Raw genomic sequence first — 13,044 nt, 5'->3', positions numbered from 1 at the left:
ACAGATCTACTTCTACTTGCGGACGTTCCCTTCTTTTCATTTGAGTATTTTTGGTCCAGCACTGTTTGTAAAGAACTGTGGGGATGTGCATATCTTATCCTTTTTTTTCATAAAATAAAGGGTTGTGCGGCCTACAAGCAAAGGAGCCAACTGTCACTATCATGGCGTCTAGCGCAGGTATACATATGGGCATTGCTAGTTGTAGGTGGATCATCTGAACGCGGAGCACATCCATTCTTTTTGAGTTTTGTTTTGTTTTTCAGGCTTTTCTTGCCTTTATTGATAGTTCAGTGTAGAGCAGGGGTCTTCAACAGGGGGTCCGGGACCCCTAGGGGGTCCTCAGAGTTACTACAGGGGGTCCGCCAAATCTTTGTGTGATATGATTTTTTTTTTTTACCTTAACCACTTGAACCCTATCATCCCTTTTCTGAGGAGAACTTTAGCCAAAAAATAGCAGATCTACAAGCTCACAACGCCTTGCGCTGCGAGGCGTTGTGAGCTTGTAGATCTGCTATTTTTGGCAAAGAGTTATCGGTGTAGAGGGAAAAAAGAGAAGACCAAGTAAACAAAAAAAGTTTAATCTGAAACACAATTTTATACAATATAGAGGGGGTCCCTGCTTCATCTCTCATCTATACAATATGTAGTGGGGGTCCCTTCTTCATCTCTCTCTCAGCTAGGGGGTCCTTGGCCTGAGAACGTTGAAGACCCCTGGGGTAGAGAGACAGGAAACGGGGAGAGAGAGAGTTGGCCAGTGACATGCAGCAAACCCCACACTCACCGTTAAGGTAGCTCTGCACCAAACAGACTACGACAGACTGGCAGTCGAATGAAGTCGGGAGATCAGTCGGTTGGAAGGTGTGGGGAAAAAAGTAGCTGAATGCACCTGAGAGCGACAGGCTAAAAATAACCTATGCGGCTTGATGTCTTTTTCAACAACGAACACATGAACGTGTACATGCTTAAATAAAATAAAGATAACTACGGCACGGCAGGGTGCTTTGGGCATGGGCACAAGGTTATCTGTATTTAGACTATTTTGGTGTATAATATCCTTCATTTTCAAAGTTAATTAAAACAATAAACACTGCGTGCCTGCAGCAAGCGGCAGCACACACGGCCATATCATTTCGCTTCAAGTAATGATCAATACGATATAATAAATAGTGAAAGAAAAAAATGGAAGCCTGTCATTTCTGTTCGAGTAGCCTACGGTAGGATAGGCTACTACTCACCACACTATAGCCTTGTGCATCCACAAAGTTTCATCATCATGATCAGCATCATTGTCAGTTGATAAAATGGCCAATCTATTCTCCCTGCATAATCCATTGTCCCATGAAATAGTTGGAGAATGAGCACTCAGATTTGCAATGGTAAAAAAAGAAAGAAAAAAAAAAGTTTTTCTTTTCTTTTTTTTTTGGCGGTAAGCGGCCCGGTCTGAGCCGAGCGAGCGGTGCGCAAATCAACATGAGCGAATAGCGAGCGTGACAACAGCCCCCTGGAGCGATGAGCGACATTTCCCCCCGCTCCACTCACATGCTCTGGCGGCAACAGACAGTTTCCAACACTTACCGCCACCGACGTCGGTGCGGTGGGGAGCTACGTTTAGGCATCAGAGCCTATGCAGTACGTGCCTGAACCACTATCGGCTACTGGTGCCCCGGAGCACATCCATTCTTCACCCCAGATGACGTTTTGGAAGAGGATCAATGCCCCTATAGCTGAGAGAGAGACAGCATAAGAGACAGATAGGAAAGCTGAGAGGGATACAGTGTATTTATTCATTCATTAGTTTTCTTTCCCTCCAGGTGGGTTCATGTTTAAGCAGTGGAAGGAGAAGTACCTGGTCCTGACCCTCGAGGGCAGCCTGATGGTTTGCCGCGACGCAGAGTCTCCTCCGGACCAGGTGGTGTCGCTGCAGAGCGGCTGTGAGTCCATCGTGGAGGGCAGAGAGATCCTGGACCTCCCCAAGCTGCCAGCAGGGGGCAGGAGAGACTGCTGCTTTGCTCTCATACTGCCTCAGGACAAGTTCCTGCTGCTGCTCACTGACAACCCTGATGACTGCATGTGAGCGCACACACACACACTCACTCACACACGCACGCACGCACGCACGCACGCACGCACACACACACACACACACACACACACACACACACACACACACACACACACACACACACACACAAATGCATACTTACGCATGCATGTGCACACTCGCACATATATACACACGCACATGTTGGTATTACATTTGAAGACATCCAACATTTTAGGATGGTGATGTTATGAATGCCATTCATAACGTTCGCCATTTTTACGCCCTATAAGCCCTAAAGCCTGAATTTGTGGCGTGCAGCGCGCCCCGTGTCGCACGCTGGAAATAGGCGATCTACAAGCTCACAACATGTGCCAGACCAGTGCAGCTTAGCTTAGCTATTTTCATTATAAATCGGGCATAACTCCAACCCTAACCCATAAACCTAACCTCAGTGCCTAATCCTAAACCTAACCCCCAAATGTCTGATCTGAACCATAGACTGTACAAAATATGGATGAAGGGAGCCAGTGGCGCCGATGCCTGTTTATTTTTTTTATTTTTATTTTTTATAAATAATAAAATCAGTCCAGTCCCCCGCACCTCGCGACCACTGCGAGGCTTCGCTCGCGTGCATGTGTCCCTGATGTGTCCCCCCAGGTCATATTCCATTCCGGCGCCCCTGAAGGGGGGCCCATTGGTTTCTGCAGACCCGTTTTTTCTGTGAATTCAAATCCACCATTTTGGAATTTCCAGCCCCAATAAGCAACTTGCTAGAACCAGTAGAAGCCCTAGAAGCATTATACCTTACTTTATCATACATTTTAAAATGAATGGGACCATCATTTATTAAACGCATGTCATGATAATTGAAAACATATTTTAAACTAGTGATTGAAAACAAAAGATTTATGAAAATGTTAATAAATGGTAATAAAATCAAGTGTAAAGTCCGGTGTTCAGTGTCCAGTGTTTATCTGCAGCCAGCAGGAGGGGATATAGCGACATCTGCTGGGACATTAATGAGAACAACAGCTCTTCCTCATTTAAAAAACCGGATGCTTGCCGCCTGATCTGAACCCTAACCACTAAACCTAACCTGTAATTCGAACCTTAACCACTAAACTTAAAGGGACTACACCATGAATTTGAAAAATAATAATAATATTTAATATCATATTGTTTATGTCCCTCAAACGTTTTTCGAAAGGTTTGAGCCTAAATCAAGCCTCAGATATACTCATTCCAACTAACTTCTCTCTGGCTTATAAAGCACTTTCACCTGCAATACCACATTGTCCTGTGTGGCACGGGGCACTATTGAGCCAGTTTGTATGCATGTTATCTCCTGGTTCTGTGTGGAAAAAGAAAAAAAAAGAAGGAAAAAAAAAGAAGAAAACATTTATTATTATTTATTTTTTTTGGTTGGAACTGAAAAACGGGAGGGATTGTACCCTGACGTGACGTCACGTCAGGGACCAAATCAGTTTGGCCTGTTTTGAGACCAATTTACAGAAAACCCCAGATTTGCTGTGAAAGCCTGAGTGTTCAAACTGGGGTATTTTGGGGGATAGAAGAGAGGTAGGGGAGACCAAAAACACACAAAAAAGAAGAAAAAGTAAAAATTCATGGTGTAGTCCCTTTTAACTTCTAAATGTCTAATCCTAACCCTAACCTAAACCAAACCACTAAATACCAAACTCAGATTACTAAATACCTAACCCCATCCCTGACTGGAATCGTTTCTAATTCTAATTCTACAAATCTTTAAATGTAAAAGCAAACATTTTTCTTGTGAGGATGAGAGATTTCTCAACTTCTACAATACTTTGAAGGACATTTGGCCCTAACAAGTATTAATTAATACAAGCACACACACACACACACACACACACACACACACACACACACACACACACACACACACACACACACACACACACACACACACACACACACACACACACACACACACGAGCTGTGTTTATTAGAAAAGAGCCATGACTGTCCATGTTTTCCTTTTCAGCCTGTGGTTACATTTACTGAGGAAAGTCAGAGAGGTGAGTCATCAGTTCTCTGTTCTCTGTTTTTTTTTTAATCAACAGCCGTTGTTCCTGTTTGTTTTGATATGACCATGTAATACACAGTCTACCACACTATTCACTGTACCTTGTTTCCAGGTTAAATAATTTATATAATTATAAAGGTCTTTACACAGTGGGTGTGTGATGAATAAACAATCCAAAAATGTGTTTGCATCAAATGATTCATATAGTTGATGCCTCATTCATACAGATTTATGATTTTATTTGCGGTGACAAATCAACCTAGTTTCGAATTAAAACTGTAGCTTTATCACTGTATAATTCAAATGCTGTGTGCATTCACTCATGACAAACAACAAAATATATTTTTGGGGATGATTAAATCGCACAAAATCAACGTCCAGGGTGTGTAAGTGTCACGCTGTGTCACCCGTGTGGAAAGCCAACAACTTAACTTCTATAGCCTAAATAGTAGAGCGGATAGTAGGAACAATCGTTCACTTTGTGATACAAGCGTGAAAATTGGCATGAACATTCCTTTAGGTCAACTCTTTGACTTTTTTAATCGAGCCACTCAAAAATCCAAGATGGCGGCCATTTTTCAAGATGGCCGATACCTTAGTGGGCAGTTAAGTGATATGATGGTTTATTTGGTGATACAAGCATGAAAATTGGCATGAGCAGTCTCTGTGGGTCACTTGACAATACGCCACCCACAGCTACTTGAAATTTCAAGATGGCGGCCATTTTTCAAGATGGCCAACACTTTAGTGGAGCATTTAAGTTATATAATGGTTCATTTGGTGATACAAGCATGAAAATTGGCATGAGCAGTCTCTGTGGGTCACTTGACAATAAGCCACCCACAGCTACTTGAAATGTCAAGATGGCGGCCATTTTTCAAGATGGCCACCACCTTAGTGGACTAGTTAAGCTTAAGAAATCATTTAGTTGGTGATACAAGCATGAAAATTGCCATGAGCCGTCTCAAAAGGTCATTTGACAAGAAACCGCCCACAGCCACTTGAAATTTCAAGATGTCAATCTTTAAATGATACCTTTTCTCATAGAAATGTATTGGGTTCCTCAAAAAGCTCTGTCAAGAGAGGTTGTTTGACTGTGTTTTGTCTGACTCCTCGCCCACGACCTGTCCAGTTTGGTAAGACCTGTCAGGAGTTGCCTCCCACCGGCATAGCTCTCAGGGTTCACTGAGGTAGGCCTAAACAAGCTCCCTTACCACGACAAGGTAACAGTCACAAGGGAGGATATATATATATATATATATATATGTTACAGTATGATTGGAGAACCAGTACGATTGAAGAAAGCGCGCTCGTTTTTACCACCCACCCAGCACTAGAGGGAGCCACAAGCCAGGCTTGTGCACAAACATATGGCCACACACACACACACACACACAGTCACACACACAGTCACACACACACACACACACACACACACACACACGCGCACACACACGCGCACGCGCTCATGCTTTTTTTGGTTTATTGAAAGCAGGACTGTTTAGATACTTTTATTGTGTTCTGGCTTTTGTTTTACTTTCTCCCTGACACACACACACACACACACACACACACACACACACACACACACACACACACACACACACACACACACACACAGTGATCCATGAAAAGAACTATTCTGTCCCTATCGGTTTACAAATCAAACGGCGCTGAGTCGACTAGTGGAGCGTCGGCCGGTCACCGCGGGCACTCGCGCCTGGAGGCGCGAGGGCGCGCTTCCTCGGCCTCAAGCTCCACTAAGTCGGCGCGCCGTGCGTGTGAACGCGTGTTCAGCGTTCCCCTCATAGATATTATGGTTCCCCTAGCGTAACTTCCTGGTTGCTATGTGGGGGGGAACAACAAAAGACAGGTCTCCGTCGGCGCATCAAAGCCCCGCCTCTCCTTCTCTTCTCCTCCTCCTCGGAGGAGGAGAAGGAGAGAAGGAGAGGACGGGACGGGTTATTACGCGAGGAGGAGGAGGAGGAGGAGGAGGCTCCTCTTCCTCGCGAGCCTCGCGTAATAACCCCCCGCCTCGCAGCGCCGTCCTCCTCCTCCTCCTCGCGAGCCTCGCTAATAAACCCTGTCTCGAAAAGCCCCGCCTCGCCCCGAAGGAGCCCCGTGCCTAAAAACGAGCGCTCTGTCTTCAATCGTACTGGTTCTCCAAACGTACTGTGACATATATATATATATATATATATATATATATATTGTTTTTTTTAAACTACTAACTAAAATACTAAGGGGTGGGGAAACAAAAAATAAGATGAATAAATTAGCACAGTTGTGGTGCTGATAAGCACAGTTGTGGTGCTGAACGGACAGTGCTCCAAAATTATGAGTAATGGCTAATACTGAATGGCAATAGCCACGGAACCATGACAAACGATACTAAGGAACTAAACTGAAAATGTGCTTCACTGTTAGATATGGCAGTGGAAGGCAGTGGAAGCAATGTTACAAAGTAACAACTGAAAATTACACAGTAATAGACTAGATAAAAAGTAAAACATGATGCGTCGATGTGACGAGGGGAAGCCGAGCCATAGGCCTCCACTTGAAAACACAGAGGACAACAGGGAATAACTCTGGCAAAATAAACATGCAAATAGGTTCTAGCAGGGGCAACTACATAGGCATGTGAAACTGAGTCCATATCTGAAGCAGTTACACCTTCCAGTACATGCCTTGGAGCACCCACATTTGGTCAACTCCCAACAACTCTCCGCAATAGGTGGAAGTGGAGTCCAGAAGACTTTCCACTTCTCGTCCTGTTCCACCCATCCCCAGTCAGATGGGCTCTGCATTTGTGGATGTCGCTTCAATGCCTGTCCCCACACGTATCCAGCCTCATAAGAAGCATGTTTGGCATGCTCTTTGAGTGCTGCTTGAGTTGGTGGGATCAAGTCATATTGTCTTTGCTTTCTGGCAAAGAGATCAAGCCTGGCCTCGTTCACAGTTGTGACATCGCTGGACCGGTCATACATTAGATCTTCTTGGCCTCTTGACATGGATATCTTTGGTATCTTCAGTGTCTTCAGCAGATGTAGATGCTCTCTTTTGGGCCCTTTCCAGCTCTGTGTTGTTGAACCTAAGTTTACAGCTTGAATTATATTTTGCTCTGTTTCTTGTCGATGTGCTTTCTATGCCATCACCTTCATCTAGTCGGGTTGGACTAAGTAAGATAGGCAGAGCATTGATCTTATGAAATAATGGAACATTTCTTGCAATGGTATCATAACCAGTACGATCGTGCTCTCTGTTGAATAAACTCGGCTGAATGAGTTTTTCCTTGGTGACCTGCTGACAAATTAAACATCTGTCCCAGTTAGTTTTCACAACTGTTATGATGGCTTCTGCCATGTCTGCAGCATAGGCAGAGGCCGAGGGTTTATCCTTTTACCACCTTTTACCAAGCACTTTGATGTATGGGATACAACTAAGTTCGTGCCTTAACCCTACACTTAGTTCGATCGTTCATCCAATGCCATTTAAATCCTGAGCGATCTGTACACCATCCGGTTAACTAAAACCCCATTAACCTTGGCTCGGCTCTCCCGTGCTGGCACAACCTGTCAATTCAGGTGCGGCTATCTAACTGTTTTGGGGTAAATTAGACAGCATTTGGGATACCAACTTTCAATTAGCTGACATTGAACCCCACTCTGAGTTTAACAGCAGTGATATATCACCAGTGTGCCCTGGTAGTGCAGATATTCACTCTTATCTAATCTATCTATGATCAACAAATCAACACAACTATATTGTGATGTGTTAAAAGTTGTTCTTTAGCATAATAATAATAATCGTATAATCGTCCTTAAAGAAAAAAATACATAAATTTCTATGAGAAAATGTATCTTTTGAGGATCCAGGGGGCGGCCATCTTGAAAATAGAAATGTAAAGTGGCTGGGAGTGTTTTCTTGTCAAGCAACCCTTAGAGACTGCTCATGCCAAATTTAATGCTTGTATCACCAAATAAACCATTATATAAATTAATTGCTCCACTAAAGTGTTGGCCATCTTGAAAAATGGCCGCCATCTTGAAATTTCAAGTAGCTGTGGGTGGCCTATTGTCAAGTGACCCACAGAGACTGCTCATGCCAATGTTCATGCTTGTATCACCAAATAAACCATTATATAACTTAATTGCTCCACTAAAGTGTTGGCCATCTTGAAAAATGGCCGCCATCTTGAAATTTCAAGTAGCTGTGGGTGGCCTATTGTCAAGTGACCCACAGAGACTGCTCATGCCAATGTTCATGCTTGTATCACCAAATAAACCATTATATAACTTAATTGCTCCACTAAAGTGTTGGCCATCTTGAAAAATGGCCGCCATCTTGAAATTTCAAGTAGCTGTGGGTGGCCTATTGTCAAGTGACCCACAGAGACTGCTCATGCCAATTTTCATGCTTGTATCACCAAATAAACCATCATATCACTTAACTGCCCACTAAGATGTCGGCCATCTTGAAAAATGGCCGCCATCTTTGATTTTCAAGTGGCTCGATTAAAAAAATCGATAAATGACCTCTAAAGATGATCTGTACCAAGTTTCACGCTTGTATCACCAAGTGAACGATTCTCCCTAAATATTGCTTTTATCCGCTCTACTAAAAGGGGAATTTCCCTTTGGGGGCCAGGGAGACATTAGGCTTTTGGTCATTAGACAGAGCCTCTGAGCCACCACTGCTACACTCACCCCCCTTTTGACCTCTACCCACCGGGAAACCCGGAAACTCGGATCACGGCACCAATGTCACGCCCAGGATTCAAACCCGGGTCTGCCGCATGGAAAGCCAACATCTTAACCACTAGCCTAAACCTAACCACACCGGCCAGGGGAGATATTAGGGTTTTGCTCATCAGGCAGAGGCTCTGAGCCACTACTGTTATACGGACCGTAAGTGTATTTGCACTTTTCAAAACAACACTTTAAAGTAATCGAAAGGCAAATTAAACAAACAAAAAGGTTCTCCTGGTGGTCCCAAAGACCAAGCACCGAACCTGGGGCGATAGGGCTTTTTCTGTTGCTGCCCCATCCCTGTGGAATGCACTCAATCCCCCCAACCACATCAAAGAAGCCCTCCCATCCTTCAAAGCCGCTCTCAAAGCCCGCCTCTTCAGTATCGCTGCTTTCCCCAGCTAACCGCACACCCCTTGTTTTACTGCTCTACAGTGTGTTTGTTTATACTTTTTCTTTTGTTTCTTTCCCCTAATAAAGCAGATTATTTTTGATTCTCCCTAGAAAAGCACTGTATAGATCTGAGCTCTTCTCTTATCAATATAACAAAGTGACACGGTGAATGAGCAGAGATGTGTTCGTGTCCTGCAGGGTGTGTCATCCATGTCATCATCGCGGCCGAGCCTTCAGAGACAGCAGAGCATCGTGAGTCCCTGCATCACTGACAGGGAGACCCTTCAGAGACAGCAGAGCATCGTGAGTCCCTGCATCACTGACAGGGAGACCCTGCAGAGACAGCAGAGCATCATGAGTCCCTGCATCAGTGACAGGGAGACCCTGCAGAGGCAGCAGAGCCTCATGAGTCCCTGCATCAGTGACAGGGAGACCCTTCAGAGGCAGCAGAGCATCATGAGTCACTGCACCAGTGACAGGGAGACCCTTCAGCGACAGCAGAGCATCATGAGTCCCTGCACGACTGACAGGGAGACCCTGCAGAGGCAGCAGAGCGTCATGGCTCCCTGCATCAGTGACAGGGAGACACTTCAGAGACAGCAGAGCATCATGGCTCCTTGCATCAATGACAAGGAGCCACTCGGGGACTCATCCAGTGACAAGGACCCGGGCTCACCCAGGGCCAGCGTGAGTGACAGCACCCATCCCTCCATGAGGGGAGGATCGTTCAGGGACAGAGGAGGACAAGGCTCAGGTTAACTCATCACATTACTGTACACTCATCTCCACATTTCTACTGTGTGCTACCTACCATGTCAACTCCTCTAGACTAGTTTTGAGTATACTATACGTTTAACAACTTAAACCCTATGTACAGGATCATCTAAAAAACTAATTTGAATATCGTAAGTTAAAGTTGTACATTTTTTTCCCCCATAATATAGTTTTACATAGTGAAACTTTCATATATTCTTGATTCATTGCACATGAAGTGAAATATTTCTAAGCTTTTTTGTTAATCTTCATGATTAAAGGCATTTTCCATGATATTCAATTCTTTGGAGATGATCCTGTACTTCGTTGACTGGGCCCCCCCAACTTTTGTCCCTCTACACCAAATCCATGCCAAAGATAGCCGGTCAAAATAGCCGATCAAAATAGCTGGTCTACAAGCTCACAATGTGCGTGTGCGTCTGTTAAATCAGCTATTTTCACTGAATGTTCACCCAAGAATAGGGACACCAGGGTTCATGGTTAAGTGGTTAAATTAACACTCCAGATTTAGCTGTGTTTTATCATTACTACTTTTTTCAGCTGATGAACAATTTACAATTAAGCCATTTAGCAGACGCTCTTATCCAGAGCGACTAACAAAAAGGAAGGTAAACTCATACATAGAATATTAGAGAGACAATGTAGTCAAGTGCCTCAGTAAACTAGGATCACAGGTAAACCAAGAACCTATAGCATCAGTCTAAACCAGGGGTCTTCAACAGGGGGTCCGGGACCCCTATGGGGTCCTCAGAGATACTTTAGGGGGGCCGCCAAATCTTTGTGTGATAGGGAATTTATTTTTACATTAAAGACGGGGTGCCGTGATTCCCCCCCCCCCCCTAAAACATGATCATCAGGTATTATGGTTATACTAGGAGGGAGATTTTTTTCAAAAAAGTGTACAGAAAGTGTTAAAATTATGTTTTTATGTGGACACGCCTCCAGTTCATTAAGTATACCTGGTTCTCACCTTAGCACCTCCCACCTGAACCAGTCCCTCCGCCTCCTCCTACAAGACCACCCAGCTGTCCTAGTCCCTCCTCCTCCTCATGCCCACACCTGTTGTGTTATGATAATGAGGGGGAGGGTATATTTCTACAGCGTCATTAAAACGCTGTTTTTCTATTGGCACGTTTGACCCTCAAGGTTTCAGCCTCCAGGAAGAAACTCAAAATAGTCAGAGATGACATAAAACACCATAAAAACACCAGGGGGCTTAATGAAGTTCTATCAACCTCATAGACACATGAAAAACAGAAAAAATGCTAAACCATGGCACCACCTCTTTAACAACTTTTTAATCCCCCTATTCTGGGGGGAGCATTAGCCGTAAATAGCCGATCTATTCAAGCTCAAGCTTGTAGATCAGCTACAGGGAAAATAAGAGCAGACCAAGTAACGAGTCAAAAGTCAAGTTTACAAAGTATTGACGGTTTAAGTCGTTAAATGTCTAAAAATATTAAAGAGGTGGTGCCATAGAGACACACGGCCGGAAGCGGAAGACCTACAAATTCACGCCCACTTTTGAGACAGCGCCGCTACTCGAGGTCCGTTAGAACAATGAACTGCAGTTCTCAATGCAATCTCTATGAGAGGCATTGTAAAATACCGTAATTTCACTGGTTAACTACTGAAGCTGTAGCGATTTTTTTGGTGTTCTAATAAAGTGTCCCATTTGTTTAATTTATCCTTTTTAATGTCCCATATCTGCCATCTCGATATACTACCCACAATATACTATAATATACTCCATCAGTATGTCAAAACCGCTAGCATCGGAGATCTAGAGTTTAAGTGGTCGCATGGTATATACGTCACGGACACATCCCTTGAGGTTTTCAATACCCAGAAAACTGGCGAAAGTGGCCGTTTTCTAGATGTTTTGGTCATTATCTCTGGAACAGAAGGTCCAATATGCTCAGTTCAAAGCTTGTTGGATGCGTGACTTTGAGGACATTAAGCACGCATTGACACCTTTTCGGGTTATTTTTTTTTTTTTGGGGAGGCAAGATCTTAGTTGGGCAGGCGACCGCCTGTCCTGCCTCTACAGTTGGTACGCCACTGGTCGGCTCAAAAGTGGGCGTGAATTTGTTGGCCTTCCGCTTCCGGCCGTGTGTCTCTATGGTTTTGTGACTAGGACAGGTGGGTGGTCTTGTAGGAGGAGGCGGAGGGACTGGTTCAGGTGGGAGGTGCTAAGGTGAGAACCAGGTAAACTTAATGAACTGGAGTCGTCCACCGAAAAACATAATTTTAACACTTTCTGTAAAAAAAAATTGAAAAACATCTTCCTCCTAGTATAACCATAATACCTGATGATCATGTTGTAGGGGGGAAAAAAATCACTGAAAATCACGGCACCCCGTCTTTAACATGAATACAATGTAGTGGGTGTCCCTGCTTCACCTCTCTCTCAGCTAAGGGGTCCTTGGCCTGAAAAACATTGAGGACACCTGGTCTAAACAATATACTATAAGAAATGATCTGTACAAAAACATAAAAATCTTTGCATTGAAACTATAGGATATAATAAATAAATCTAATCTAAATAAAAAATGTTAACATTGTGGTCAAGAAAAAGCCTATGAGTAACAAATACACGAGAACCAACATTCTCGTGTATTATATATATGTACTTTGTTTCAGGTGGTGTGTCAAGGCGGTCGCTGCGGAGCATGTCGGTGACCCCTCCCCCTCACCGCGTGTCGGATTGCCTCCGCCACGGTAACAGCAGTGACGCCCGGGCGGTGCGGGCAGTGTGTCTGCTGATGGGCGGGCCCGCGGCCGCCTCCGCCCTGGGCTACCTCAACTCCTGCTCCCCCTCCTCTCCACTGGCCAGCAGAGTGGCCGCAGAGATGCCCACCCACGGCATCGGAGGGGTGGGCGGCTTCTCCGAACTGCCCCCGGGGGGCACCTCCTTCCATGCCTGCAGCCAAGACGTCGACTCGCCGCCCTTCAACAGCTTCGACTTTGAAGCAGACTCCGACTTTGACGCCTTCGACTGCGGCGGGTTCTCGTTTTAG

The 13,044-nt window shown here is 44.6% G+C and overlaps 1 protein-coding gene across 1 annotated transcript; it reads left to right on the top strand.

Annotated features, from left to right (window-relative positions):
• Window positions 1-161: 161 nt before the first annotated feature.
• LOC308085153 (uncharacterized protein) lies at window positions 162-13,044 on the top strand (the record flags this gene model as incomplete). The annotated part of the gene is made up of 5 exons (XM_080428237.1): window positions 162-177; window positions 1,812-2,070; window positions 4,068-4,101; window positions 9,449-10,004; window positions 12,668-13,044. The coding sequence occupies 5 exons, from the start codon at window positions 162-164 to the stop codon at window positions 13,042-13,044; spliced, it is 1,242 nt and encodes a 413-aa protein (XP_080284363.1).

Source organism: Gymnoscopelus braueri (genome assembly GCF_963280865.1).
Source record: "Gymnoscopelus braueri genome assembly, chromosome: 5".
Lineage (NCBI taxonomy): Eukaryota > Metazoa > Chordata > Actinopteri > Myctophiformes > Myctophidae > Gymnoscopelus > Gymnoscopelus braueri.
Note: the sequence above shows the minus strand (reverse complement) of the source record. Positions and strands in the feature narration are given on the sequence as shown.